This window comes from Antedon mediterranea, chromosome 3 (genome assembly GCF_964355755.1).
Source record: "Antedon mediterranea chromosome 3, ecAntMedi1.1, whole genome shotgun sequence".
NCBI classification, from domain to species: domain Eukaryota; kingdom Metazoa; phylum Echinodermata; class Crinoidea; order Comatulida; family Antedonidae; genus Antedon; species Antedon mediterranea.
In genome coordinates, this window is record NC_092672.1 from 6196787 (window position 1) to 6224660 (window position 27874).

General features: G+C 33.8%; 4 protein-coding genes across 4 annotated transcripts; 3 read left to right on the forward strand and 1 right to left on the reverse strand.

Moving 5' to 3' along the window:
* Positions 1 to 1294: 1294 nt before the first annotated feature.
* On the forward strand, positions 1295 to 4737 carry LOC140043462 (TNF receptor-associated factor 4-like). The gene is made up of 5 exons (XM_072087976.1): positions 1295 to 1630; positions 2099 to 2252; positions 2833 to 3153; positions 3398 to 3737; positions 4150 to 4737. The coding sequence occupies exons 1-5, from the start codon at positions 1305 to 1307 to the stop codon at positions 4476 to 4478; spliced, it is 1470 nt and encodes a 489-aa protein (XP_071944077.1). The 5' UTR covers positions 1295 to 1304; the 3' UTR covers positions 4479 to 4737.
* A 1653-nt stretch (positions 4738 to 6390) lies between these two features.
* LOC140043463 (TNF receptor-associated factor 4-like) lies at positions 6391 to 12854 on the forward strand. The gene is made up of 5 exons (XM_072087977.1): positions 6391 to 6840; positions 9533 to 9686; positions 10153 to 10470; positions 10750 to 11089; positions 11536 to 12854. The coding sequence occupies exons 1-5, from the start codon at positions 6521 to 6523 to the stop codon at positions 11862 to 11864; spliced, it is 1461 nt and encodes a 486-aa protein (XP_071944078.1). The 5' UTR covers positions 6391 to 6520; the 3' UTR covers positions 11865 to 12854.
* Positions 12855 to 15989: 3135 nt separating this feature from the next.
* On the reverse strand, positions 15990 to 20334 carry LOC140043464 (guanine nucleotide-binding protein subunit beta-like protein 1). Its single transcript, XM_072087978.1, has 8 exons — positions 19799 to 20334; positions 19542 to 19664; positions 19265 to 19380; positions 19000 to 19116; positions 18766 to 18894; positions 17995 to 18083; positions 17520 to 17623; positions 15990 to 16940 (listed from the first exon to the last, which is right to left on the reverse strand). The coding sequence occupies exons 1-8, from the start codon at positions 19921 to 19923 to the stop codon at positions 16766 to 16768; spliced, it is 978 nt and encodes a 325-aa protein (XP_071944079.1). The 5' UTR covers positions 19924 to 20334; the 3' UTR covers positions 15990 to 16765.
* A 135-nt stretch (positions 20335 to 20469) lies between these two features.
* On the forward strand, positions 20470 to 27874 carry LOC140044680 (GPI transamidase component PIG-S-like). Its single transcript, XM_072089299.1, has 12 exons — positions 20470 to 20571; positions 21021 to 21160; positions 21537 to 21636; positions 22172 to 22273; positions 22698 to 22838; positions 23234 to 23346; positions 24314 to 24434; positions 24562 to 24738; positions 25060 to 25370; positions 25723 to 25851; positions 26122 to 26282; positions 26528 to 27874. Exons 1-12 carry the CDS (start codon positions 20523 to 20525, stop codon positions 26643 to 26645), a joined length of 1662 nt encoding a protein of 553 aa, XP_071945400.1. The 5' UTR covers positions 20470 to 20522; the 3' UTR covers positions 26646 to 27874.

The window sequence follows — 27874 nt, forward strand, 5'->3', positions numbered from 1 at the left end:
AATATATGTTTCAGATCATTTGTTGAACTGGTGTACAGTCTGTATGGAAATTTAAGCTTGGGTTTCTGAAGTTTTGTCAGAGAGGACGTCGAACGACCACTTTCTTCGGGCCATTCACCAAAAACATTTGGCGCTAATCTATGCTGCATCGTTTCTGCTGTACCATTAAGCGTTTCACTGAGGCGGAGTAACGATATACTGGCCTCTTCGGTTATTTGTGTGTTATCTGCGAATTGGTTCATCGGTCTAATGTTATGATCATCGCCTATACTGATAATGCATTGGTATATTTATTTCTAGATATCGTCGATATATCTGAAAAAATATACAATATAAATAATGGTCCTTTACATCCAATTCTTGTCTTGGTCTTTCATGCTTGTTCATCTTTTTAAAGATACTAAAATATAAATATGTTTTCATTCATAATATAGGCCTATATTTGGTCAAAATAAATTTTAATAACAATCAAGAAAATTGGATACAACGATACCTAACCTGATATACAGTTATTATATCATAATTACAATTTTATACAAAAGAAAATAAAGTAAAATTACGAACAATAACATACCTATAACGTACGTCAAAACGGGATGCCCTTCTCGTTGCCAGCTAAAATGGTATACAATTCAGAATTGAGAAAGAAAGAGCGTTACTTGCAGGGCTTAGGTCGTTTTGTTCCACGCATTGTGAACTCCTCTATTATTCTTCATATAAAGTGACGCAAACATCTTAGTGAAAAACATGAACTACGAAAAACACTTCTACTTTAACTCTCAGCAGCAACGAAAAACACTTTTACTTCTCCGCAGCAGCAGAATTTATGAATAGAATTGCCATATACAAGTCATTTTTTAAAATTAACTATCATTTAATTATTATTCAATGTTTCCAGATTGGTTGTTCTACCATATTTGAGTATATCACTACTATATTTTGGCATATCGCACTATTTTGATAAACTAGTTTGATAGTGTAGACAGAGCTTTAGACAATGCGCACTAACTGCACTTTCTATAGTCTCTACGAAGACTCATAGGTTCCAGTACATCCCAGAAAAACCAGGGTCACGCATATCTATATAGCAACTGAAATGCAAAAAAAAAAGATAATAACATTTATGTAAATTTGCATTATTTGTTATCGGTAATAAACTTGACTAGATCGTGACAATTGGTAATAAAGCAGCATAATTGATAACATCGATCGTCAAACTCGTAAAAAACAAGATATGAAAATGAGCATAATACTCGAAAACAGTCATTTTTCTTATGTCAACTGGCAAACAAAACTCTAGCAATATGGCAGAAGGCGGCAGCGTTAGTTCATTCGGAAAACATTACAATAATAGTGGAGATGAGTTAAGTAAATTTGGGTCTGTTTATTCGTCGACAACTGGTTCCCTTAGCAGCAGATATTCTGAACTATCCAGAATAGATATGGCGTCAAGTGACGATGAGGAGGATTCGGCTTATAAATCAACGTTAGACGGGAAACCAATCGTGTTTATGAATCCTATTGAAGAAAAATACAGATGTGTGTCATGTCAGCAAATACTTGTGTTTCCAGTCTTATTGGAAGACTGCGGACATCGATGCTGTTCCTCGTGTTTGCCGCAGCTTTTGAGGTAGGCCTAATTATCGCCATTTTCCCTCCCAAAATCTTCCTCTGTTTGCCTCAACTTTTAAGGTATACAGTACCAGTTAACTCACCATTTTCCTCCCTGCCCAAAATCTCCTTCTGTGTAATGCGTTTTTCTTTCCTAGCCTTTATAGAAGATGGCCAAACTTCCTTTCCTTGCATTAATTAAACTAGTGCTCTTTACTCGATCGTGCACTCTTAATGTCTGCCTCTGTCTTTCTGATGTTGTCTACATTGTAATACAATCACAAATTAGTGACATGTACAAAATAATTTTCCCAAAAAATAGAAGCTCTGTCTAACTATCAAACTTTATGTGAAAACAAAAATGTGATGTGCCCATATATGAACACGATGACATCATATCACCACCATATGGGCACATCACACTTTTTTGGTCAAACTAATTTGATAGTGTAGACAGAGCTTTAGAAATGTATTTCATATCTTTCAGAGCGTCCCAGAAGTGTCCGATTGATGACCAGAGTTTAACGCGCGATAGAGTGTACGTGGATTGTGTGTTTGGTCAAGAGATTGACATTCAAAAAGTGAAATGTGTAAACCACGCCAGAAGCTGCCAATGGACTGGTATACTTGGCCAATCAAAGGTAATATCTCATAAGAGCATTGGGCACAGTGGCGGGTCCAGGATTTATTAAAGTGCTAAACTTAAGAGAGTTCTATTTTTCGCACTGTCCTTTCCTGCCCAGACGGTGGGGTTGGTGGTGGTGGTGGTGGTGGTGGTGATAGGTTTTTCTTTTCCAAATAAATAATCGAAGTTGTTTTACCATAATGGTTCCGAAAACGCTCGAAATTTTAAAAACAACACGACCACTTTACAATTGTACCCATATCAATCACGTACCATTTAGTTAGCTTAATCTCTGTCTACCAAATAAAACTTTATGCGAGAAAAAATATGTGATGTGCCCATATATGAATATGATCATATCATATCACTACCATATTTGGGCATATATAACTACCGTATTTGGGCACATCACACTTGTTTGATAGTGTATAAACAGAGTGATACTTTCCATCATATATAATAAAAACAGGTTCTCCATATCGTGGCTCGTATCGTTGATTCGTTTGACTTTGTATAACATTACGCCTATTATCAAACAGCTCCTTATTTCTATGCAAGGAGGCACTAATGTATAAAACGAATGTGTTTTTTAATAGGATCACCTCAAGCACTGTCTTTACGTGTTGATAGAATGCCCAAATGTATGCGGTGCCAGTATGGAAAAAATCTTCATGGAGAACCACTTAAAAGAGGACTGTCACAAAAGAATGATCACGTGCGAATTCTGTAGCAAGTGCATATTCCACAAAGACGAGATTTACCATTACAATATCTGTCCAAACTTCTTGGTACATTGTCCAAACGGATGTGACGTCAATACCGAGTACTTAAGGCACAACATCGATAAACATCTTAATACCAATTGTCCTTTAGAGGTTATTGAGTGCGAGTTTGCAGGATTTGGCTGCACATTCACAGTATGTACTTCTTGTGTTTTATTATGAATAAGCACATTGTAAACATGGAAAATTGGCTTCGCGCGAATCGAAAGCGCAAGCTTATACGCATGCGTATTCGTGTTCCATCCTCCAAATCACTCTCTATATTCATGCGTATAATCATAGTCAATAGAAAGTATCTGACGCTGGTTCCTATAGGTTCGCAAATAGAAAGCTTCCTATATATTTACTGTATTTTCATATATTACTATTATTGTTGCAGTCAATTCGTTCAGAAATGCGTTACCACATGACGGACAACACGTCAATGAACAACCATGTTGCTATGATCGGAGAGAAGATTGTTTCACAGAAAATTATAATTGACGTCCACGGCGTTAATCTGGAGGATGGCACAGACTCTCTCCAAACCTGCGTAGATAAGGTGCAAGACCTCGAGAAGATGTTTGGATCTCACTTAGTATGGAAAATCAACAATTATGCGGAGCGCGTCCAAGATGCAAAGATTGCCAAGAAGACGACCATATTTAGCCCGCCATTTCTTACAGGAAGACATGGTTACAAACTTTCTATGTCTGCCTGTCTAAATGGTGACGGAAAGGGTAAGGATATTCAGACAATTTAGAGAAGTGATCTGCGCGAGTGAAACTAATATTGTTACATAAAACTAAAAAATATAATATATATATATATATATATATATATATATAAACAAATCAGGCAAAGAACATTAATTCTAAACCGCCCGAATTATATATATATATATATATATATATATAAATCTGCAATTGTTTCTGTAAAATAAAGCTTTGTCTTTTGACAAAAAAGGTGTGATGTGCCCAAATATGGTGTGATATGCTCAAATATGGTAGTTACATGACATCATCACATTTAGTTCGTCACATAAAGTTTGATAGTGTAGTTAAGAGTAGGAAATTGAAGTAGTGCTTTGTTTTCGACAGGATGTTTTTTTTTTTTTTATAAAAATAATCTTGTTTGAAATTGTCTTCACAGCTAAGGGTCACTTTATGTCCGTGTTCATCTGCATTTGCCGTGGTAAATACGATGCTCTGTTACCATTCCCGTTCACACACCGAGTGACCTTTTTCCTCATTGACCAATGTGAAGACCCACAAGCCCGACGGAACATCTCTTACAGCATCAAGCCTGTCCCATGTAAGGAGAACCGCATGTTTCTGGGTAGACCCCAGAATGAGCGTAACCACAGTTTTGGAACGTCCAAGTTCGCGCCTCTGCACATTCTCAATACCAGGGACTATATTCGAGACGACATCATATTTTTAAAGGTTCGAGTTGATCATGATGAAAACATGGGCATATAAGTTGACTTAATGGGACAAAAAATGATAATAATAGTATAGGCTTACAAATGGTTATTTTTAAATTCTAACAGCTATATATATAACGCCCTCTTAAATACATTGATATTATACACACTTTCAATATTTTGTACGATACACATACTACCGTTTGTTTCCATTTCTAGATGAATACATTTTAATTATAAATAAATGGTTTGAGTACGTTGGTCATTTGTTTCAAAGATTGTGTTTTTTAGTAGTGTTTGAACCCGGTCAATAAAGGTTCATTTATACAGTATACAATTATATAGAATCTATGTTATTCTTTATGACCATTTACACAAACCGCGGAGCGGACGGACGGTTTCCGCTCAGGATTAGATTGAACGTAGTTGTTCGCTTACCTTCACCGCTCGTCTGTGTAAAGTGAACTTAAGACGCAATAAGATGCATATAAATCAATAGGCTATTCTGCATGTCATAAATGCAAAACCAGATCGAATGAGACTCTGTATCCAAAAAGGGTGCATACAATTTGATTATCTGTTATTGTCTGCTTTTCGTATTCGCCTGTGAAGAAGAAAAGCGTCGCTGCCGAAGGATGATAGCGCCGCAATCAAACCTCACTAAATTCTGAATTGAAATTTATATTTAATTTAAATATAATTAATTCTTGCAGTTACTCGAAAAGTACACGAACATATTCTGGAGGAATAACATATAGCTTAAGTTTAAACAAGTTATGTGACAAAAAAATGTGATGTGCCCATATATGGACATGATGATGTCATATCACTACCATAATTTGGGCATATCACTACCATATTAGGGCACATACAATAATAATTCATCGGGCGCTAAGAAAGACCTTGGGGAGCCAATTGTTCATAACAACAGTATAGTATGAACTGTAAGCAACAAAAATAATAAAAATTGTTCCATAGATTATTGAATATTCATAATTCACTTTTTGCATGCTTTATATGTTTAAGAAATGAATGCATTTTATTCCTAACGACGGCACGTATATTGTAAACACAATTCTTTCAATTCCAAATGACGTAGCACATATTAAATAATCATGTCAAAATACCTTTACACGCCCGCGGCAATCAAACAACAGGATGCTGAGCTCCGGAGATCAAAGGGCTGTGTCTGCGACACGATAAGCTCAATGTCCATACAGTACCGTATTTGTCGCAGCCACACATAAGACCAAAGGCGAGCTCAGTGCCCTGTTGTTAGATTGCCCTGACAAGCTCAGAAGTTAAACTGTTACAAAATAGTAATGCTTGGCGTAAGCACAACGTAAGTGACTCAACCAATCACAGGTGATGGATCATTCGAACTGTCGCTTGTCATTAGTCAATTAGCTCGCGTTGCGTCTCTAGTGGGAACCAAGCTTTGAAACAGGTGCACGTCCGCAAAAAAAGTAAAAAAGAGTTGCGATAGGGCACTTTCTCTACAAATGTTTAGAAGTGAGAGACACTTGTGCTTTAGTTCTGTCCTTTTGTTCAGAACTCATATCCCGAAATAATCTACATAATCTAATATTATGCAAATTATCCACGTCTTTTTTTGTTTCTTTTTTTCAAATTGGAGACAATCCGCAAAGTATTTATAATTTGTTGGAGACTTGAGATGTTTTGGAAATCCTTTTTTTTTTCAAATTAATTTTCAGCTAGCTAAAACAGTTCATAAAATGATATGTGTTTGTGTCGGTAACCTAATATTCATAATAATTAATTTTATAGGTCTATTTATCTAGTACACATAATAAGTTTAACATTTTACGATGTTTGCCATAACGTATAATACATAATCAATAACTTGGAAATATTGACAACGTTATGCTTGGCTGACTTCAGACAATTATTAAGCGGTTTACAGCGTGTAGTGATGTTTTATCGTATCTAAGAGCCATCGATACAAATCGAAGCCTTCATAACTACGAATTTTGAAATATTGATATTGCAACAAATATCGCATTACGACAGTTTCGAGACGATTCAATTTGAGAAGGAACTCAACGCGATAACAGTTTCTTCAAAGAACTTTAAAAAATGCCAGAAAGAAGGGACAGCGCATCGTCTGCTAGTTCGGCAGCAAGTTCTCAGTCGTCTGATGATGAAGATGATCGACCAGGTTCCGCCGGTTCCGACGCATCGGATGATTCTCGTCCAGGATCAGCAGGCTCGAACGCTAGCGCGGAAGAGGAGAACGATCCGTGTTTGACGAAAGTAGGGGGTGTTTCGGTCTACTTCGAGGAGCCTTATGACAAGAAATATGAATGTGTGGCATGTAACCAGATCCTACGATTCCCAGTCCAGTTTGAGGAGTGCGGGCACCGCTGCTGTTCGTCATGTTTGCCTGAACTTCTAAGGTAGGCTTGGAAAAATACAATTATTATGAATGTTTAGGGCTACTGGTATTGGAACATTTTTTATTGTGTATTATTATTATTGCTTATTCTATGGATGGATGCATTATTTATCATTCCTCGACGCTTATCCATTGGTATTTCTAAAACCGTAATGATAACGGCGAGGCCAACATTGCTTCCGGAGCAAAATAAAAGATAAAAAAAACTTTAATTTTGGAAGATTTCGGGATCGAAATTGTGTGATTTTTTTGGGTTGCAAAAAAAACCCAATAATATATATTAAATTACAATGCGAAAACCCAAACTGAATTATAATTATAATTTCGACTACAGACAATTACTTGTCTCTGTAAAATCCCTGCAATATTGTAACAATGTAAATACATATTGCTGAATAAATGTGAATTTATTATAAGAGTGTTGAGATCTGATATATATCTTAAATTTTTTAAATAACTAATCTTAAGATACAATGCATTATAAAAACTATATCGCAGGATACAATAACTCATGATAAGGATAACGATAACATTTCTTGTAAAAACAAAATTATCTATACAAAATAATAAATGCGATTTAGGTACATTTCGATAATCTAGGCTATTTCGTTTATGAAATTTAAATGCCTAACTAGTAGAAATAATACAACATTTTGGCATGATAACACATTAGCATTGTGTGGATTTTAGCAAAGGCGTTTTACACTTATCATGTAAACTGTTTATATTAAATTATATAACGCATTTCTCAGTTATATAACACGCATTCACGGCAGTCATTAAAATGGAAAAACATAATTAATCTATGTTTATTATATTTTAATGTATTATACATGACGATGAAGGCGTCTCATAGCAAAAGTGACGAGTGCGTTCAAACACTGATGAGAATATTCACGGTTTTGTAGGCGCGCGTTTTTAATAGCTGCGTCTTTTTGGTGTCACATGTGTGAACTTCGTAATGTTGGTTGCCAGATATGCCGTGTTCACACGCACTAAAGTTCATAGAACGGATTTAAGCTGATCCGAAGCATATCAGAGTTATGTACGACGTAAGAAATGGACATATGATCTGTGAACTCTCTCAATGCCTCCGTGTCCGATATAATTCCGATGTACCTCCGACATAACTACGATAGGTTTCAGAGTTACAATTTCGTCCGTGTCGTCAACTCCGATATACTTCGATAAGTTTCAGAGGCTAGTTCAATTCAGAAACTCCTGTAATCTTACTTTAACGTACATTAAAACTTGACAAATGCTATGAAGTAGGCAAAATGTGTACTGTACTATATTATTTCTTTCAAATTATACAAGTTTCTTCTTTATTCTTATAAATATATAGATACATCTTTGAGCGTCCTGGGTAGGTAATCACACATAATTAGGATAAAACAGATTAAATACACTTCTTATCCCATATGCGCACGTATATCAATGATGAAGTAAACCTGCAATGAGCATGAGCAAACCCTTTCACCCACTGGACCTTGCCTGTATCTTTTAAGCCGATTTTCCACTAGGCGAATTTGTTCGCGCGAATCGAAGGCGTCAGCTAATACGCATGCGTAGAGAAGGATGTGGAAGATGTAAACATGAATACACATGCGTACAAGCTGGCGCTTTCGATTCGCGCGAACAAATTCGCCTAGTGGAAAATCGGCTTAAAAGTTTTCACATTGATAGTACTGTTTCATCGATACCATTAAAACCATCGGAAGATCATAATCAAAGATGCATAGCGTAGCTGCGCTATGTAATCTTTGTATCTTCAGTAACGCCAAGGAGAGGCATAACATTAACGCGCGCGCGTACAAAAGACACACTATTGTTATCACTGTTTGAACGCCGCGAATACAATTAAGTATGCCTCATTTGCGGTATCACGTGGTTTTAATGATTTAATTGATTGAAATTGTAACAATATAAAATTATTGAGTTGTTTGTTATGGTTTCTATCGGTGGCCAAGTTGCACCGTATCAAATAATGAAACATAAACATATGCACTTGTTAATGAAAATGAATGAAATAATATTATTTTTAAATTGAGTATTGACCATGAATTCGTCTCAAGCCCATCACACATGGAGCATGAATAGAATATTCATTTTATTTTTTTTTTGCCGCAAAAGATCGAAACAACGCTGCTCATATAATTAGAAAAACTCCGAACTTTGAGTAATATTTTGCAGAAAATTCAAGAAGAGTTTTGTTCGGCCTATCTTTAAAGTTTTCTTAAATCTCTCTTAGAACACCAAAATGACGAACCAGACTTACATTTTCTGCAATATATTTCCATGTCCGCAGCCACCACATTTATTTTAAAGCAATATTTAGCAAAGAATGAGTCGCCGGCATTCGATCTTTTACGATGTCAAACATTTTAATGAGTGTAAATAAATTGTGAAAAAATGTGTTAGTGGTTTGATTAGCAATTTAGAACGATTTTCAAAATTGACAAAGATGCCTATGGTGCGGAAAATTGGCCAAATTATCAATGAATAGTTTACTATTATCGAATAAAATCTTGCAATGGTCAAGAAAGAAACGTTTCGGTTTTTAACTGAATATATTGTCTCAATTGCTAATCCGCAATCAAGCAATTATCTATGACGACTAAATGTCGATTCGGGATAGATATCCCATCCACAATTATAATTTTATCTAAAATATCATTCTCCAAATTTTTTAGAATTTCGCCAAAGTGCCCACTTGATGAGAAACCCGTATCACGTGATAAGGTATACGTGGACACATCGTTTGGACGAGAAATTGGTGATCTTCCGATCAAATGCTACTATCACAAGAAAGGCTGTGATTGGACAGGCGTACTCGATGAATGTAAGGTAAGGATGCGTTCACACGTACGCTGCAGGCTTGAACTGGGTTTGACTTACGTAAGGTACATGATGGTTTCAAATGCCAAAGTGTTCACGTGATATTCACCATATATTGGTATGGCGTTAAGATAAGACACGTGTAATGTACAAGTTCGTGTCTACAGGATGATACCAATCGATATTAAAGCTATAGACCTAACGAAGAAGAAACACTGCATCTAATATGGATTAAAAACCCCAAATGGAAAAGGCTATAAACTTACCCCAAGTTATTTTCTTGTATGCCTTGTATTCCTTTGATTTGTGTCTATGCTTCCAGCTGAAGTATACGTATGACTCGCCATGTGTGCCCAAATATTTTTCTTTTACTAATATTAAGCTGAGTCTAGAACCTAGGCTAGTTGAAAGCCAACGTAGCACAAATTTCTAGAATTGCGCATATATAATACAGTATAATCCGATTCATTTCCAGGATCATAATGGAAAGTGTAAATACATTGAGATGGAATGTCCGAACGTGTGCGGAGCCAAGTTCGAGAAGCGTTTTCTGGAATCTCACCTTAGCGAAGAATGTAGCAAACGCATGGTCACGTGCGAGTTCTGTGAGAAGTCTGTGTTTTACAAAGATGAAATTTCTCACTTAAACCAATGTCTGAAATTCCCCGTACCTTGCCCGAATGGATGCGACCAGACAGATATACCTCGAGAGCAGTTAAAAAAACATACTGATACAGACTGCCCTAAGCAGAAAATTGACTGTCCATTCGCAACCATGGGATGCGATTTTAAGGTAAGAACACAGGGATTTCATAATAATTCTAATTCCTCTAAAGCCTTGTCTACACTATCAAACTTTATGGGACAAAAAATATGATGTGCCCAAATATGGTAGTGATCAAATCTATATATGGGCACATCACATTTTTGTCACATACAGTTTGATAGTGTTTAAAGGAATGAGTAGAATTACATAAAGAAAGGTACTAACGAAATAGTTCTTATCAACCATTTGCCTTTAAATATGAAAAATAATTATGGAATGTGAAATAAAAAGGAATTTCTTAAATAGACTGAGCGCCAGAAAATGCAACGGCATGTTCAAGACGATTCAATGACGTCAAAACATGTGACCATGGTCGGATCGACGATTGTGAAGCATCAGGATACCCTGGACAAGCAGGTGGAAATGATGGACATCCACAAGGAGACGTTGGGCAACTGTCTGCAGAAGGTACGAGACCTGGAAAAGCTGTACGGATCTCAGTTGATCTGGAAGGTTGATCGATACGCGGAGAGGATGCAAGAGGCTAAAACCGGTAAAAAGATCACAATCTTCAGTCCGCCATTCTTGACTAGTCGACATGGTTATAAGATGGCAGTTTCACTATGCCTTAATGGAGATGGCAAAGGTAAGTGACTATCAAAAACAATGATGTAACTCTCTCCTATTGTCCAATTTAATATTCAAATGATCCACACAAAAAAATGGTCTGACCTCACCAACTTACAAAACATAATTTTAACCAGGGAAGAGTGAAATCACACTTCACTCTTCACGCTGATTTTAACGTAACGGCATCTGGCGACATCAAACCACATGCTGGTTGTGTTTATCAGAAACTTTTAATAGACATGAAACTTCTTACATATTACATCATGATGTCTGTCGCTGAATATTGATATATTAGGCCTAGTTGTCTTGCCATTTCAGAAATACCACCTGTTCTTCTACGATACTCTACCATAACTATCAGTTAACTGGTTATTCAGACCCAGTATCTCTCCTTTCTAAAACATATCTTTTTATATTTTTCCGAAGTTTCAATATCTTAAAACGTTGTGTTTTTTCTTACAGCCAAAGGTCATTTCATGTCCGTTTTTATCTGCATTTGCCGTGGAGAGTACGACGCTCTAGTACCATACCCATTCACACATCGAGTGACGTTCACCCTCATCGACCAATGTCAAGATCCGAAGGCCAGACGTAACATCTCCTACAGCATCAAGCCTAACCCGTGCAAGGAGAACAAACCGTTCCTCGGCAGACCTCAGGGCGAACGCAACGCTAGCTTTGGAACACAGAAATTCGTACCATTGAACACGCTGAAGTCGCTGGACTACATTCGCGATGACACTATGTTCATCAAAGTCCACGTTGATCATGACGACAACATGTGTATCTAAGGAACTACGAACTGTCTACAAATTGTAAATATTACGCGTCTAAGGCTTCTTGTTTATAAATATAAATTATCTATGCATTGACTAATATAAATTAATAAAATAGTCATCAGATCATATGAAATTACTATTATTAGGTACCGGGAATGGGAAGGAGTTCGGGGCAGGTATAGTAACAGGGCTATATGTTAACATTTTCGGATTGTACCTACAAAATTGTTAATTATTTAGGTCTAAATATAACTTTTTTCTTTTCATTCGATCATAGATATTACACGATAATCAATAATATGGATCACGCGGCACGAGAAACATTACATTTGTCATTGAATTAACAAATCGTTAAATTAAACAGTGCTTTTAATATAGTATGTTTTATAGTGCAAAAGTAAACATGCGCAGATCGACTGAGACAAATATCTTCTCGTGAAAGGACAGACAAACATTGTAAGAAACCACCGTAAATCACTAATTAGGTTATGACATTTATAAGAAAAAACGTTTTATTTGGATTAAAAAATGATCTAGGTTATTTAAGACAAGTAAAAAGAACAACCTGATATATAGATATACTGTATCATTTGCTTTAATCACCCGTGTTGTAATATTTTTGTTAAACCAAAACACAGTTTTATTATTTTTGTAAACGTATTATCGTCGATATATAAAATGTGTTTTAAAATTTATAGATTATATAATTTTACCTTAGCTAAACATTGACATGACAAAAACATGTTTTGTTCTTAATATTTCAGTCGGTTTTTACGTAGGATGATTCCACGGTAAACAAAACATTTATTATACAATAGATATGCCAATAACAAGTGCCTTATATCTGGATTGACAAAGAATGCCAATGTAATGAATTGGATAGCATCATTAAATTACTAGTATATCTATATATTGCAAACAAGGTGTATATATAATTATATATATTGAAAAAAGGTTATTTTTTAAATGTAAAAAGTATGTGAAAGTGAATAAATCTATATAACACAGCAGCACTCTTCTTTTTTCGATTTTGGTCCAACTTTTGCGCGATCGGTGGCCTATCGTCAGTCACGTTGACGTAAAGCACCTAGAGGGGTCAGTGATCCATTAGGCGCTATATAAATACTGTTTATTATTATTAATATTAAACGGAATGGGCCTCTATATTTGTGTTTTCATTTTGTATGTGTTCATACGAAGAATCATAAACATTTCAGTAAAAAACACGCGAACAAAAATATTCACACGTTTCACGGAGAAGAAAACGGCGCCGTTTAATTCATATATCATTTTACAATACAAAACGTCGCCGTTTTCCGTTCCGTAAAACTAACAAGTGGGAATGTAGATTTCAATTTTACAAAGAGCCGAACGCTTTGTAAAATTGTCTTAGTAAAGTCAGAAAAAACGGTGGGAAGAAACGATTTTCCTACGTCAAGAAGATTATATTGCCACAGAATCGACGATTTAAGATCAATACCATATTAACATCACACGCTCTCGTTTAAGAAAGCCCCCAGCAGAGGCAATATGTGCTTCCAGAACAGAATAAAACTGAACATCTAAAACAACTAATTACATGAATTAAAGCGTTGTTTATTAAACAGCTTTATAAAGGCCAAATCGATTACCGCAATCAATAAATAAACGCATAAACGCATTATACTTCCAACAAGTATATCTTTCTTGTCTAAACATAAAAAAGAACGATTTATATTTCATATACTAGGTTCATTACCGTAATGATAAAAAACAGTAATATAACAGGGGAGATCTCACATTTGTTTGTTAAAATAAATAGATGAGTAGGCCATATCGCATTATAAAAATGTATAAAATCTCGTCAAAGTGTAGGCTAAACAACAGCTTGCAGAAAAAAAAGTATCGACACAAAGAAGATTACCAGTCTATTAGTTTTACAGTGAGATTTTCGATACAGTACGTTAAAATATTCTATTTTCGATACGTGAAAATATTCTATTAATTTCTATTTTCGATACGTGAAAATATTCGATTTTCGATACGTGAAAAAATTAGATTTTCGATACGTGAAAAAATTAGATTTTCGATACGTGAAAATATTCGATTTTCGATACGTGAAATATTCGATTTTCGATACGTGAAAATATTCGATTTTCGATAAGTGAATAAGCGATTGAGATACTGTACGTGAAAATAAGCGAGTTACATACTTTACAAAAAAGCGATTTTAAAAACGTGAAAATAGGCGATTTTCTATATATGAGCATATTTTTTCTGTTAAAAAGCCTGGAGAAGGTTCTTTATAAAATTGTTTTGTAAATTACTAACAACGAAAAATCTCATTTGTTTGACACAAGCAAAATAGTATTAGAAACAAAATAATTTAAAAAGAAAAACAGATTACAAAACAGTACTTGATTAGTTCAGTACACGATTCAATAGACTTTCTTCCATCAGTCATAGTAATGATTTTCAATGTGATGGATGGATACTAAATTAGCAAATTGATGAAGAATTTATCAGAAATAGAAAGTTTTTCAAAATGTAATATCAATGTAGACAATTATCACCGATACTTAAAACTCAGAAAGTGTCCTATCTTTTTTATATCTGTGAGGTGATTAGGGATTGTTCGAACTGTAATTCTCCAAGTCTGTAGTAACAGTTGCTGTTTTATGTTAAGCTCTGTCTACACTATCAAACCTTATGTGACCAAACATTTGCTGTATGCATATATGGACACGATAACGTCATATTTCTACCATATTTGTACGGGGCGCCGTTCGGGACATAATTTACTCCCCGTATATTTGGACACATCACATTGTTAAAAAATATTTATCTGGTGTAGGTATGGTCACATACTGATTTTCAATGGATTAGAAAAGTTAGAGATAGATGTAACCGAAAATAACATTTTACATTTAACTCAAAAACTATATGCGGTGTACCCCAAGGGTCTATACTGGGACCATTATTGTTTTTGATTTATGTCATTGTCAATGACATACCCAACACATCCAATTTTTTAAATTTTATTTATTTGCTGATGACACAAATATATTCTACTCACATAAAAATAAAGAGACATTATTTACAATTATTAATGTTGAACTTATTAAAGCCGCAAATTGGTTTAAATTAAATATTTTCTGTTTAATTATAAAGTAAGGGCTTCTATTAATGGTCATAGTTTTATTGATAATTTTAATATATCACATGTTAACGAAACTAAATTCCTTGGTATCACTATAGATGAAAAACTAACATGGAAACCTCACCTTCATATAATTAGTAATATAATTTCATAAATATTGGCATTATGAATAAACTCAAATACATACTTCCTTCTAATATACTCATAATACCTTAGTTCTACTGTATATTTTATATTTTAATTTGGGCCGTACTATAAATTGGGTGAGGTGATTTCCCGAATGATCGTAAAATCAAAACGGTACTGGGTATATGACCAACTAGCGTTCTTGTCACCAACTAGTCATCCATTCATAGAAGTACTGATGTAGTAGCCTACCTGTACGGTGACCATAGAATGTGACCCGAGAAATGACTAACTACAACTTTTTTTTTTCTTCTGTTTTTAGATGATAGAAAGTTGAGAAAATTTTTTACGAGTAGTTGTACGATATGAAGATGTTTATGAAAATATGTTAAAGATGTAAAACATACTACACTAGGCGTATAAACAGTAATGTTTGTTAGTAAAAACAATTTTATGTTAAAAGATATAAGGAAGAAAAGCAAAGAGATTATGGAGCGGCTGTACCTGAATATACAATACAAGTATTGTAAGGTTAAAAACTAGAAATTTAGGCGATCTTGTCAAAGGTCAAGCGCCTTCAGCCTGCCACGTTTCGATATTCAATATTGAACTTGATGGACAAGCCTTGAATCATCTGTTACTGATCATCTGTTCAAATTACAAAAGAGAGCTTTGAGAATTTGTGATGTTGTCATTTCAATCTCATACCAAACCTTTATTCCTTAAGTTTAATTTTTTAAACATTTACGATATTAATAAACTCTAAACGCGTTCATGTATCATATTCATCATTTCAATCTCATACAAAACCTTTATTCCTTAAGTTTAATGTTTTAAACATTTACGATATTAATAAACTCCAAACGGCTCTGTTCATGTATCGTATTCACAATTTAATTATTCCACCTCATATTTCTTCACCATTTGTTAAATCTGACAAGCATGCATTTAATACTAGACATGCAGATGATTATGTAACCGAAGCTTTTACAACAAACATTAGACGTAATTAATTTTTTATACTGGTCCAAAACTTTGGAATTCTCTCTCGATTTAATTAAAAAACAAACCATCCATTGCTAATTTTAAATATAAGACATCTCTGATGAGTAATTGCCTGACATGCACCATCTGATCCATTATATTGTTATTATTATAATCTGTGCCATGATTTTACATATTTCCATATGCATATTTGCTTTTTATCCCATAGGCCTATCCGAATACTACTCAGTTTATTTATTTATTTATTATTTTTTTAACTCATGTTTTTTTCTACTTCTTTATTATCTTTTTATAGAATATTTATAATCATAATAATGTATGTATAATAATGTTTGAAATGGGGGTCAGCCTTAAAGTTCTTTGAACTTATTTGACCTCCATCCACACTCATGTTTCTCTTAATCTAATAATTAATCTATGTTTTATTATGTACAATGTACAACTGTATTATTTGATGTATGTTGAAAATTTAATAAAACAAACAAACAGAAAAAACATTATTTTATAAGGGCCTCTTCAAGTCAGCTGTACTGCTGTAGTACAGCTGTTAGAGCTACCCCTTGTAAAACAAGGTTGAATAAATAAATAAATAAACTTTTAAAATAAAGTTTATGAACATTATTAAAACTTACAGAATAAATTGTCATGACTGGTAGAGTGACCAGATACTTATTAGGCTATCCTTGCCACCTACCGCCAATAATTGACCATTATCAAATTCCGCAAGAGGGTACGAGAAGGCCAGACTGAGGATGCTCTCTGTATGGTAGTCTAGAACGGCAAGTGGTTTGCATTTTTGAAAAGAAAATAAACGGATTCTAAAGAAAAAAAAAGATTGATTCAATTTAAAATTTTGCCAAAATTTATATTTATTTATAATACAAAAATAAATTTGGTAAATTCATGCCATAAACACAAAAGTTTTGTCATGTTTTATCATCCAATCTGAAAAATGTTTTTGCCGAAAGATCATAGTTTGTCTACTAAACATTTTTGCTCTCTGCGAGTGAAATCAGTTATTGCAGGCGACGATTGTACACTGCATAGTCCTTGGGTGGTTTTTTGTTATCCAATAAAAAGCGTTTGTCTTTAGGTCCGGTGTCGTCAAAGATCCACTCGCAAGACTTTGCAATGTCTAGTATACATCTGTTATTCTAATTATTGACCATTTTTGGGATAAGGAATTATGGACAGACTGTCCATAAGACTGTCAGTCTTTGCAGATTGGTCTCTAATTAGGAGAAATATTAATAACCAGCTATATTGTGTTCATTTAAGAAACTGAAGTGTGGTCTTTAATTGGAGGTATTTTTATTCAGATTCCTTAAGAGACTTGTATAGTTAATACTGTTTAAAAAAAAACTATACATACATTAAAGTAATTAACATTTACCCACCTGTTATCCCATCCACCTGTAGTGAATATCTTATTATCTTGTCTAATCTTGATGTCAGATAAACCAGCATTTGTCAATTCATGCTCTTTAATTACAGATATGTCCTAATAATATAAATATGAACTTCTGATATGTGAATAAAGAATGAGAAATTTCCGTAATATTGTGTTTTTTTTGTACTAATAATGGAATAGAGTTTTATGTCATTTATTGGTGTCATCATGAAGAAATTCCGAGACAGTCATCCAAAATGGACTCATAGGACAGGTTAACCCTATATTTGTTGTTTTTGGAAGGGGATAGTGGGGAAATGGTCTCCTCACTTTTTATTGGCAAATCCATTCAATGTAGTATATACAGAAAATTATCTAATATAATGGAAAGTACAGTGCTGATATCTTGGCTTGGCTTAAATCGCACTAGAAACGTCTATCCTTAGTTTTAAGGGATTCAATAAGATAAAATAATTGCTTACGGAAGAATCAACATGCCAAAGTTTGAGAGAATTATCAACTGAACCTGATACACCTCTCATCGTGCTAGTGGAAAAATCAATACACATAACTGAAATGAAATTTAGTCATTATATTATTGATATTACTATGACACTCATTTATATTATTATGAAATAATTAGTTATACATGCCATAATAAAAAATAAAATTATTATGAATTATATTTTAATATTTTCATCAATTTATAGCTTGTACTATTGATTATGTATTCATAAAAATATGAATATCATTGTTGTAAAGATACAGAATGTATTATATTACAAATAGATTCATAATGCACATCAATACAGGGATTATCTTTAAGTGTTATTTATAAATAATTATATCTTGTATGACAATGCACTTTTATCATACAAAATGTACAATATGGTAGTTGTGTAGAGTGGGAAGAATAGGGACTTTAAGAAACACGACGGTTAGGGGAGGACGACGAATATCCTGTGTTTGCTAGAGCGCGTAAAATCATAAACCGTTGACATAGCCGTTTTATTAGTTATGCACCCTTGCGTGAAGATGACGACTTATTCATGCTGAGCTTCGCCCACTTTGTTAAAGCTCATGCATAAATTATTCATAAGAGCACCGTCCCGTGGCTTCCCGTCGTGTTTCATAAAGTACCAAATATTATAAGTAGGGCTTGCTAGAGGGAGCTTCTGTAAATGGGAGCGTGGCTTATGGTTAATATTATAACAAATATTTATTTGGTCATATTTTGTACTAAAATGTATTACCTGGTTCCGAATGCATTTTTAGTTTTGAAACCATTTCTTGCTTTTTGGTATCCCACAATGCAACAGTACCATCCTCATAGCCAACTATTAGTTGATGATTTAATATCCATTTCATACACATTACCATTCCTATTTTATGAATTTTGAAAAGAACAAAAAACTTGTGGATTTTTTTTTTTTCAGCAAAGCTTAAAAGTTTTATATGGCAAAAAAAGTATAGATTGTGTCACTTACCATATGATTCTGGTTTAGTTGGTATCAAATTACAAATTGGCTCCCCTGTCTCTAAATGGAATAGTCTAACTGTTGCCAGTTCACAAGTTGGTGTTGCAAGAATGTGACTACCATTATCTGTAAAGAAACATTTCCAATCAGAAACAGAAAATGTTCATTAATAAAAATTAATTAATTTTCAACTTGCCCAGCTTATCTTAACACTTGCCCTTCTAGGTGTATAATGAAAATTATTTAATACCAAAAAGTAAATGCAATTTTTTACCTTCAGAAGACAATGCACATTTACAAAAACTAACAGAGGTAACAGGAATTTTGTTGCGGACTTCTTGACGACCTTCTTTGAAGTCCCAGACACAAACATTGTTATCACGGCCTTGACTATATAAGAAAAGAGAAGAATTCATCAATATGCATGCTATCTGATAAAAGTCACTTCTTGGTAATGTTAACTTGGAAGTTAAGTTTAATAAAGTCAGGTTCGTGGTACTCCATTTAAATAACCCACAATTATACTGATTCAAACTAAACTTTTAAGATACCTTATTAGACTGTTTTCTCTGTATACTTTCACCCAGATGACAGCTTCTTTATCATGCCCCTGAAGGGTCTGCGCCACCCTCCTCGTTTTTAAGTTCCATAACTGTACCTCTCCAGTTGAACTTCTAAAAGAAATTTAAGTAACCACACATTAAAATAAAGTAAAATGATACATAAAATAACGTTAAAGAAATCTGCTCCTCATATATTTATAAGAATAATTATACAGTTTTTTCAGATAGATGAATATTCAACTCACCCGGTAACTAGCATATCTTGGTATGTTTCATCTTTAGTAGTATTGTGGTTCATAAATGTCATTGAATGGCTAAATCCATTTAAACCACGAAGTACAAATAATGGAGATGGTGATGGCCGAGTCATATTTATTTTAATTTAGAAGTTTCGGAAAATTATGTTAAAATCTTTATTTAGAAGAAGTTTTTCCTGGATAAGTCTTTATTAAAAGATATAAAGAACTGGTCTACCACATCATTATATGTCTAGGCCAAAGTAATTCAACTGAAGACAACAACTTGCATGCCTCCTACTGCCTCCTGCTACACTCTAATTCAGTGCTTCAAATAGCAACCCCAAACAAAAACGAGGTAAAAGGCCTAACATAAAAGGTAAATTTGAGAATAAAAACCACTAAATATGCTATTTTCAGTGATTCTTTTGAAACACTATAACTAAATCTACCGATCTATATTGCTTTTAACAAACATTGTTCATTTGAATTTAGATATGCAGCAAATAAATTGTTAATTTCTTGTGCACATTTTGTAAACAAACTTGTTTAGCCAGTGCAGCACGTTATATTGTAATTGTAAAAACGAAATTACTACGGTCCAACAAGGTATACTGTGTTTCAGCTTGAAACTTTTCCGTATTTTTGCTTTCCGACTATTTGTAAATAATTGACGGACCGCGAGGACAACCTTGCATCTAAATCTTAAATTTCCATATTATTTCATATTCAAATGGAACGAAAACTCAAAATAAAGATTGCTCCAAATATTAGGAAATATGGTAAGTATTTATCTACTTTGATCTAAGATTTTAATGCAATGTTACGTGTCGTTAAATGGGCTAGGCCTCTTACCTAGGCTCAGCGAGGCAAAGAAATCTGGAGGGCTGCCGCACAGAAAAGCTTTGGTCGGTGTGTTGAATTATGACTATGACTCTGAGGAAAACAGTAACTGACAGTTTTATATATTATTAGGTACTAATTTAATGGGTTAGATATGAACTTTTTTAACACGTTTATACTCTTGAATATTCAACCTGGTCTGCAATAAGAAAAGTGATAAAGCAAATACTCTTTATTTATAATAAAAAAAAAAAATTAAAAATACTGTCATAAAAGGCCCCTATTTTTTTGGTTACTGTACAGGTATTATTTTATTATAAATGGGTACCACCAACATAACTTGTGATGTGTTTTTAATATTAATATACCAATCCATTGTATTTATTAGCTGAAGCTAACAAAAACTATGCAGCATTATCAGTGGCTTTGATTTGCTTAGTGGTTGGTGTACCAATGTGGTGGTCAACAACCACGACATATCGGGCAAGTTTGCCATATTCAGAAATAGACCAACTCGCTGCATCTAAGGTGAGATACATAAATGGCCTACAATTGCATATATGCACAAATGCACTTGTCAATTGTATGACCCACTATACGACCCCCAGGAGAGGTGCGTCATTTGTGAGATGTTCATCATACCTTATGAATACCATGACTTACCTTTAGGTGACCATGACGTACCCATTTTGACGCACTGTGACCACGTTGTTCATGATATGGTGGGTGGTAAAGTGACAGACATTGACACACCATTGTCCAATGATGTGACGTACCATCTAGGTTTTTTTAAGCATCCATGACGTACCTCTGGTCGTATAGTGGGCCATACAAATGACACATGCATTAGCATCGACAATAAAAAAATATTAATTAATTTTTGAATTATTAATGTATATTTCAGATAACTGTAGTCATACCTACAGATGTGTGGATTTGTCTTGAGCACACGCAGGTAGTAGATGCAACTTCTTACCGAAAACTGGAACAGAAACTCAGTCTTGGTATGTTCTTGAATTATAGATTTATGAATTAAAAGAAATCTATAAAAAATAATTTCTTCTTTGAATTTTACCTTTGTTTTGTATTTTAAACAAAACTTAATTGTAAAATCAGTGAAATTAAACGTAGAAAGAAGTGATAATTTAATTAATTGGTATAAAAAAATTTATTAAATAAATAACATCATTTGAATAAAAAAACAAATCACACATCTACACATAATCAAACATCGTATACACTATCTCTAACAATTTTTTCAAACTTCTGTCGACTAAAGCCGAAGTATAGTCAGCCATTGTATACTTAATATCTTTAAAACATAATTGATATCCTAATAAGAGGAAAACTTTGGGACAAAAGTAAGTTTCTACTTAGAGCTGTCCCCTGAATTGGTCATAAACTATTTTTCCCTTTTATTTGTTTGTTTCAAAGGTAAAGTATCAATTTAGTATGGGTGTTCTAAATTCTACAGCACTAAATTATGTTTGTACATTGTATATGTTTTTAACCTTTAATCATTTTTCACTGTTAATCAAGGAATTGTAAGGCTTGGAGATCTTTCAATGAACTACAATATTTCAGTTCATGAATGTTCGGCAAAAACAACAAATATTTTATCAAAGAGCAAAACTATAAAAGGTAAGACAACTATGTAAAATAAAATGTTTTTAATGAACATGCTTAATAAATTCAATTTTGGCTAAATATTTACACTCCAGAATATCTTAAAACTCTCCCTAAACTCTTTTCTTCAGGTCCCAGACTATTTGTTATCATTAAACAACACACATTCAGAATACACATTATCATCATTATTACTGTAGGCTAGCCCAATCTAAAGCCTTGTCTACACTATCAAACTTTATGACAAAAAATGTGATGTGCCCATATATGGACATGATGATGTCATATCACTAACAGATTTGGGCATATCACTACCATATTTAGGCATATTTCTTCTGGTCAAACTAGTTTGATAGTGTAGACAGAGCTTAATATGGTTTCCAGTGTATTGGGAGAGTTGACTGCACTGTAACAGCATATCAAACTTGTGCTTTGATAGATTTTGATTCCGAGCTAGAAGAGACTAAAAAATTGGTAATGGGCAAGTCCAACGTCTATTTACTTTCTGAACGACGTTTTAATTCGACAAGTCAAATTATTGTGAGTCAAAATAGAAGAGGCTATGTAAAGTTTCAAAAAGGTATGCATCTGTTATAACAATAATAAGAAAACATACCCCCTGCCCCACCAACTCATCTCTTACACACATCTTTATATTGTACCGTTATAAAATATGCTTCAATTATTGTATGGTATTTTGTGAATCGAACCCATAATCTTTAGATAGCTATTATGCCAACATATTGTGCCATCATATTGTATTTTTAGACAAATGAGTTTGCATTTATCGATATAAAGAACTTGTAATTGTGTAATTATTGATTTTTGAAAGTAAATAATTTAATCTCTCTCACCCAGAATTAATTACATGTTACCATGGTGATATTGATTTGTTTACGTTATGAATTTAATTGAGTATTCTTTATTAACACATTATATATCAATTTACTATTATTCTTGTTTTACTTCCAACAGAAGATTTAGATAATACAGCCAGTGCTGTTTTGGGATTAGTTCGAGATGTGTTTACAAATGAAAATATAATTAACTCGTCTTGTTCTGCATCCAAAGAATATTCACATACAGAAGTAAGTCCCAAAACATCAATTGTGAAGTAATTAATTTAGTATAATAACAAATACAGATACAGATACAGATACAGATAACTTTTATTGTCCAAATAAACTGGAAATTGCATTTGCTCACTTATCACATAAAAATATCGTATAAAAATATCGTATAAAAATAAAGTATAAAATGCAGAATAACAATATAAAAATACACAATGATTAAAAAAGTACATCATAAAATTACAGCTCAAAAACATTTAAGTTAAAAATACAGATCATTACAAAACGGTTTAAAAAGTGTCTTATATTTCATTATTAATTATTATATTATATTATTTATTATTGTTATCAAAATTATTGTAGTTACCTCTTAAAGTCATCGTTAAATTTTTTAATCCCAGCTGGGAGAAACGAATTTGAGTATCGACCCGTCCGCGCCAACACCGGCCTCAGTCTACCACTTCTACCAATGTGGCAGCGCAGAAGATCCGAATGAAGGGGGTGGCTTTCCTCCTCCATGACCGCCTGTAAACCATTTTTCAAATAAAGATGAAATTGAAAAATCCTGTAAATATAATAATAAATTAATTTGGACTTTACATAAAAAAAAAAGGAATCCATGAAATAAATAAAATAAAAACTAATCAATAACTACAGATTAATAATAATTATTAGAATCATACTCCAATTATTAGTTTCGTTTTACATTGCATAGTCTGGGCTCCAGACGGAGTTTTGTCTTAATATTAGTAAAAATATAAATATTTTTGCACATATGGCGTTTCATACGTGTATTACTTGAGTTTGGGTATTTTCAGACAAAAATCAAAACGACGACGTGTGGAATGACATAAAAAAGACAATAAATACAGACTTGGAGCAAGTCTATACATTGCATTACTATTAATTATTTAAAAAATAGTTTATCTTTTGTTTTTTTCACTTATTTTAAATAATTAAAAAAAATCTTGTGATGGTATTATAGGATGACATAGACAGCATGAGAGCATTAAGGTCCAACCCAGGGTATGAACTTTCTTTTAACCTTTTGAACCCTGACCCAGCAAGTATACATTACACGTGGGACATCGCAATTGGTATTCAATGTAAGTCCTATTTCAATGACGTTGAAAATGTACATCAATTATCTGAATATACAACAGCTTTTGACATATAGTACAGTACATCGATATCAAAGTCTTAATATTTGACTTGCATTATTTTTTTTTATAGCGTATTTGCAACCATTTCTAGATAAATTATCTGAATTTGCCAATTTTGGCGTCGAGTCTCAAGTTCTATACTATACAAAGCTAGCAGTAAAGGCTAGGAAATCTGCAAATGTTAATGGCTATATATTGTCCTATGATCTTCTTCCGCATGTTATCAACCCTATTGAAGCCAGGCTAGGTAAGTAACATTTGAATGAACTTCTTGATTGTGCAATAGGAAGCTTGACCTACGACCTACACATTAATGCGTTGTTATTCGTCTGGACACACCAAAACTTGGTTGAGGAATCGAGTGAGAAAGCATTTCCCAATTATTATGATGTAAGACTAGATCCTAGAGTTACAAATCAGAGTCTTCCAAAGGCCATAGGCCTACCTATACTATCAAACTAAAAGAAACACTTATATTATTTTCAATACAGGTAGTCACATATCCACCAACCCTGATCTAAACCACCGAACTAAAAAGAGAAACTTATTTATTTTATTTTTAATACAGGTAGTCACATATCCACCAACCCCGATTTAAACTTCATCGTTTATCTACCAACCCAATCACAGTCCCCATTGTATGTGATGGATGCGGAAGGCAACCAAAGTCCATACAATGCCTTCCTAAGCCCTCGCTGGGGTGGTGTGTTAGTGTACAATACACCAGAGGATGGTGAAGTTGATAACGAGGGTCGCCTGAAGGTTGACATGCAGGAGGTGATGGAGGTATTTGTGGGTCAGTTGAGGTTGCTAATTGGTATACCTGATCAAGCAGTGAATGTTCTACATAGTAATGAAAACTGTGGAATAACCGATTGGGTCAGTAATCAAAGTAATTGTTTGAAAAATTTGGACAAAAATACAGAGATTGAAGGGTAATATATTTGTTAAACATCAATGTATAGACAATAATTTAAAAGTTTAGGCCTAACTGTCTAAACTTAGCTTTGCCACACATGGACGACATATTGAACCTTGATTGATGAGAAGAGCTGAGTGTTTGCGCATGCAATTAAAATCTGATGATGAAAATTAGAAGTTAAATTACCAAAATCCTGTACCACAATATAGCATGTGTTTCCCTCTGGCCTTAATATACCAACTAATGGCGTGATACCTAAATGGAAAAGCTGTGAACTGTAAACTAAATAAAAGAATTTTCTTAAATAAGGAAGTGGATGTGTTGTTTCGGAGTAAGACATTGGAAAATATTGCATCAGCATCTTCAACTTTGACCTCTCTTTCTCAACTTCTAGCAAAGATTCCAAACATGGTGATAAAGGACGATGTGGCTAAACAGGTGAATTAAAGATCTTGTTTTAAATCGTAGAGGGTGACATACTACATTTTACAGAATCAAGCAACACTGAAATAAAAAGATTGTGAGGCTTTAACCCTGTCTACACTATCATTAACTAGTTTGACAAAAAAGTGTGATGTGCCCAAATATGGTAGTGATATGACATCATCGTTTCCATATATGGGCACATCACAGTATCTCCAAAACATGAAGTAGTTGTTCATATTTTTAATTTCCAAAAACTGTATTGTGATTTTTTCCTTGTTCTAGGTATACAGTGCAGTGGAAATGATACAACTAAGCAAGAAATTCCTGGCAGAAGGCAACATTTATCGGGCTTTTCATGCTTCTAAGAAAGCAATACAAACATCAGAAGAGGCATTCTTTGATTCCTCCTTGCTAGAATTACTTTACTTTCCTGAAGATCAAAAGTTAGTATCATTTATAAAAATCCAAACAAACAATAAACACATGAGATGAGAATCTAAATCGAGATAGTCTATAGTAACTGAAAAGAAAAATAAAGAGATTAAAAATGTTTAAATGGTAGTAATCACGGAAGAAAGGTGGATACGCTGTATAAGCATGATGATAAATAAACAATTATCAGAATCGCCGAAATGTTACTTAATGAATCAAAAATTAAAATTGTTTATTTTTGTCCATTTCTCATCAGGTACGCAATATACATTCCGTTATTTTTACCCATCCTAATACCAATTGCCGCATCAGTGTACAAATCTGTGCTGTGGCTCAGAGGCAAGAAAAAGGAGTCAAAAGACAAGGAAGATTGAAACAGAAAGGCGTCTGTGCAATACATTAAATGCTGTTAGGCCGATTTTTCACTTGGTGAATTTGTTCGCGCAAATCGAAAGCGTCATGCTATGCACATGCATATTTGAGTTTCTGTCTGTTATACTTTTTTACCCTTCTGCGACGAATTCTAGTTTCCTTGATTTTTTGCTTCAGCGAAATTTACTAGTTCGAAATGTTTCTACTTTTTGTGAATCAAAATATTGCGCAACCAATCCGAGCTCAGGAAATGAGCTATGACGCTTTCATGAGCACTCATGCGAATCGAAAAGCTCAGCAGTCACGCGAGGAAAATGAACATCGCAGCTATTCACTCATGTAGTAGAAAGAGAGTAGCGCAATTTTTTTCTCTTCGAGACGTTGGATTCACGCGAACAAATTCGCCTAGTGGAAAATTGGCTTTAGGTCTCTGGGGCTGGATGGCCTAAATAGCATAATGTGCATATAGATGTTTCTATGCAACTTTGATGGTAGCTATTACAAATGTAAATTTTTTTATAAAATGGGGGAACTAAATCTGACCAAAAAATGAAAGTTAACAGAGATCATGACCTCCAAGAGCTAAAAACCAATTTTAAAAGCAATAAAGCAAAGATAGTCATTTGGAATTCCATTTCAAATAAGTTTGGGGAAAATGGAGAAAAATCATGCACTATTATTTAATAGAAAATGCAAGTAAAACAAGTTGAGGTGCACAAGGTGTGATGACATTGTTCCAGGAACTGTGATCAATTGTCATATCAATAAGCAAGCATATTCTCTGTACTGTATCTATACTTTTCCAGTATCATGCAAAGTAGTACAGTGTCACATATTTATCACATGTGACGCCAATGTTAAATTAGGCTTATGGCCTATGAAAGAAGCATGGGCTGTGGCAGAGGCAGGATACAGCCAAAACATGTCATACATATGACAGATAATGCCATTCAGTACAGAGAATCAGGTATTCAAGTAGTTTAATGTCATGAAGTACTTTTGTATGTATATTGTGTTAACATTATTTTCTGAATAAACTATAACAAACTCTCTTCTTTGACAAGTCATTGCACATTTTAATTCATACCATGGCAGATTTTAAAATTATTTGCATCAGGCTTAATAATTCTACAGTAGTATTTATCATGCAAACACAGGCCTAGGTTAGAAATGAGTGAGTTGTAAATGCAATAATCTGTTAAACTCTATCTACACTATCAAACATTATGTG

What these genes read in the sequence shown, in the direction of transcription:
- LOC140043462 (XM_072087976.1), top strand. Translation starts at nt 1,305, where the DNA reads ATGGCAGAAGGCGGCAGCGTTAGTTCATTCGGAAAACATTACAATAAT. An exon ending in GTATACTTGGCCAATCAAAG is followed by an intron (nt 2,253 to 2,832) that starts GTAATATCTCAT and finishes GTTTTTTAATAG; the next exon opens with GATCACCTCAAGCACTGTCT. An exon ending in GATTTGGCTGCACATTCACA is followed by an intron (nt 3,154 to 3,397) that starts GTATGTACTTCT and finishes TTATTGTTGCAG; the next exon opens with TCAATTCGTTCAGAAATGCG.
- LOC140043463 (XM_072087977.1), top strand. Translation starts at nt 6,521, where the DNA reads ATGCCAGAAAGAAGGGACAGCGCATCGTCTGCTAGTTCGGCAGCAAGT. An exon ending in GCGTACTCGATGAATGTAAG is followed by an intron (nt 9,687 to 10,152) that starts GTAAGGATGCGT and finishes ATTCATTTCCAG; the next exon opens with GATCATAATGGAAAGTGTAA. An exon ending in CCATGGGATGCGATTTTAAG is followed by an intron (nt 10,471 to 10,749) that starts GTAAGAACACAG and finishes TTTCTTAAATAG; the next exon opens with ACTGAGCGCCAGAAAATGCA.
- LOC140043464 (XM_072087978.1), bottom strand. Translation starts at nt 19,923, where the DNA reads ATGACTCGGCCATCACCATCTCCATTATTTGTACTTCGTGGTTTAAAT. An exon ending in AAAAATGCATTCGGAACCAG is followed by an intron (nt 18,084 to 18,765) that starts GTAATACATTTT and finishes ATTTCATTTCAG; the next exon opens with TTATGTGTATTGATTTTTCC. An exon ending in TTTGGCATGTTGATTCTTCC is followed by an intron (nt 17,624 to 17,994) that starts GTAAGCAATTAT and finishes TTATATTATTAG; the next exon opens with GACATATCTGTAATTAAAGA.
- LOC140044680 (XM_072089299.1), top strand. Translation starts at nt 20,523, where the DNA reads ATGGAACGAAAACTCAAAATAAAGATTGCTCCAAATATTAGGAAATAT. An exon ending in TCCAAATATTAGGAAATATG is followed by an intron (nt 20,572 to 21,020) that starts GTAAGTATTTAT and finishes TGTATTTATTAG; the next exon opens with CTGAAGCTAACAAAAACTAT. An exon ending in TACTTTCCTGAAGATCAAAA is followed by an intron (nt 26,283 to 26,527) that starts GTTAGTATCATT and finishes ATTTCTCATCAG; the next exon opens with GTACGCAATATACATTCCGT.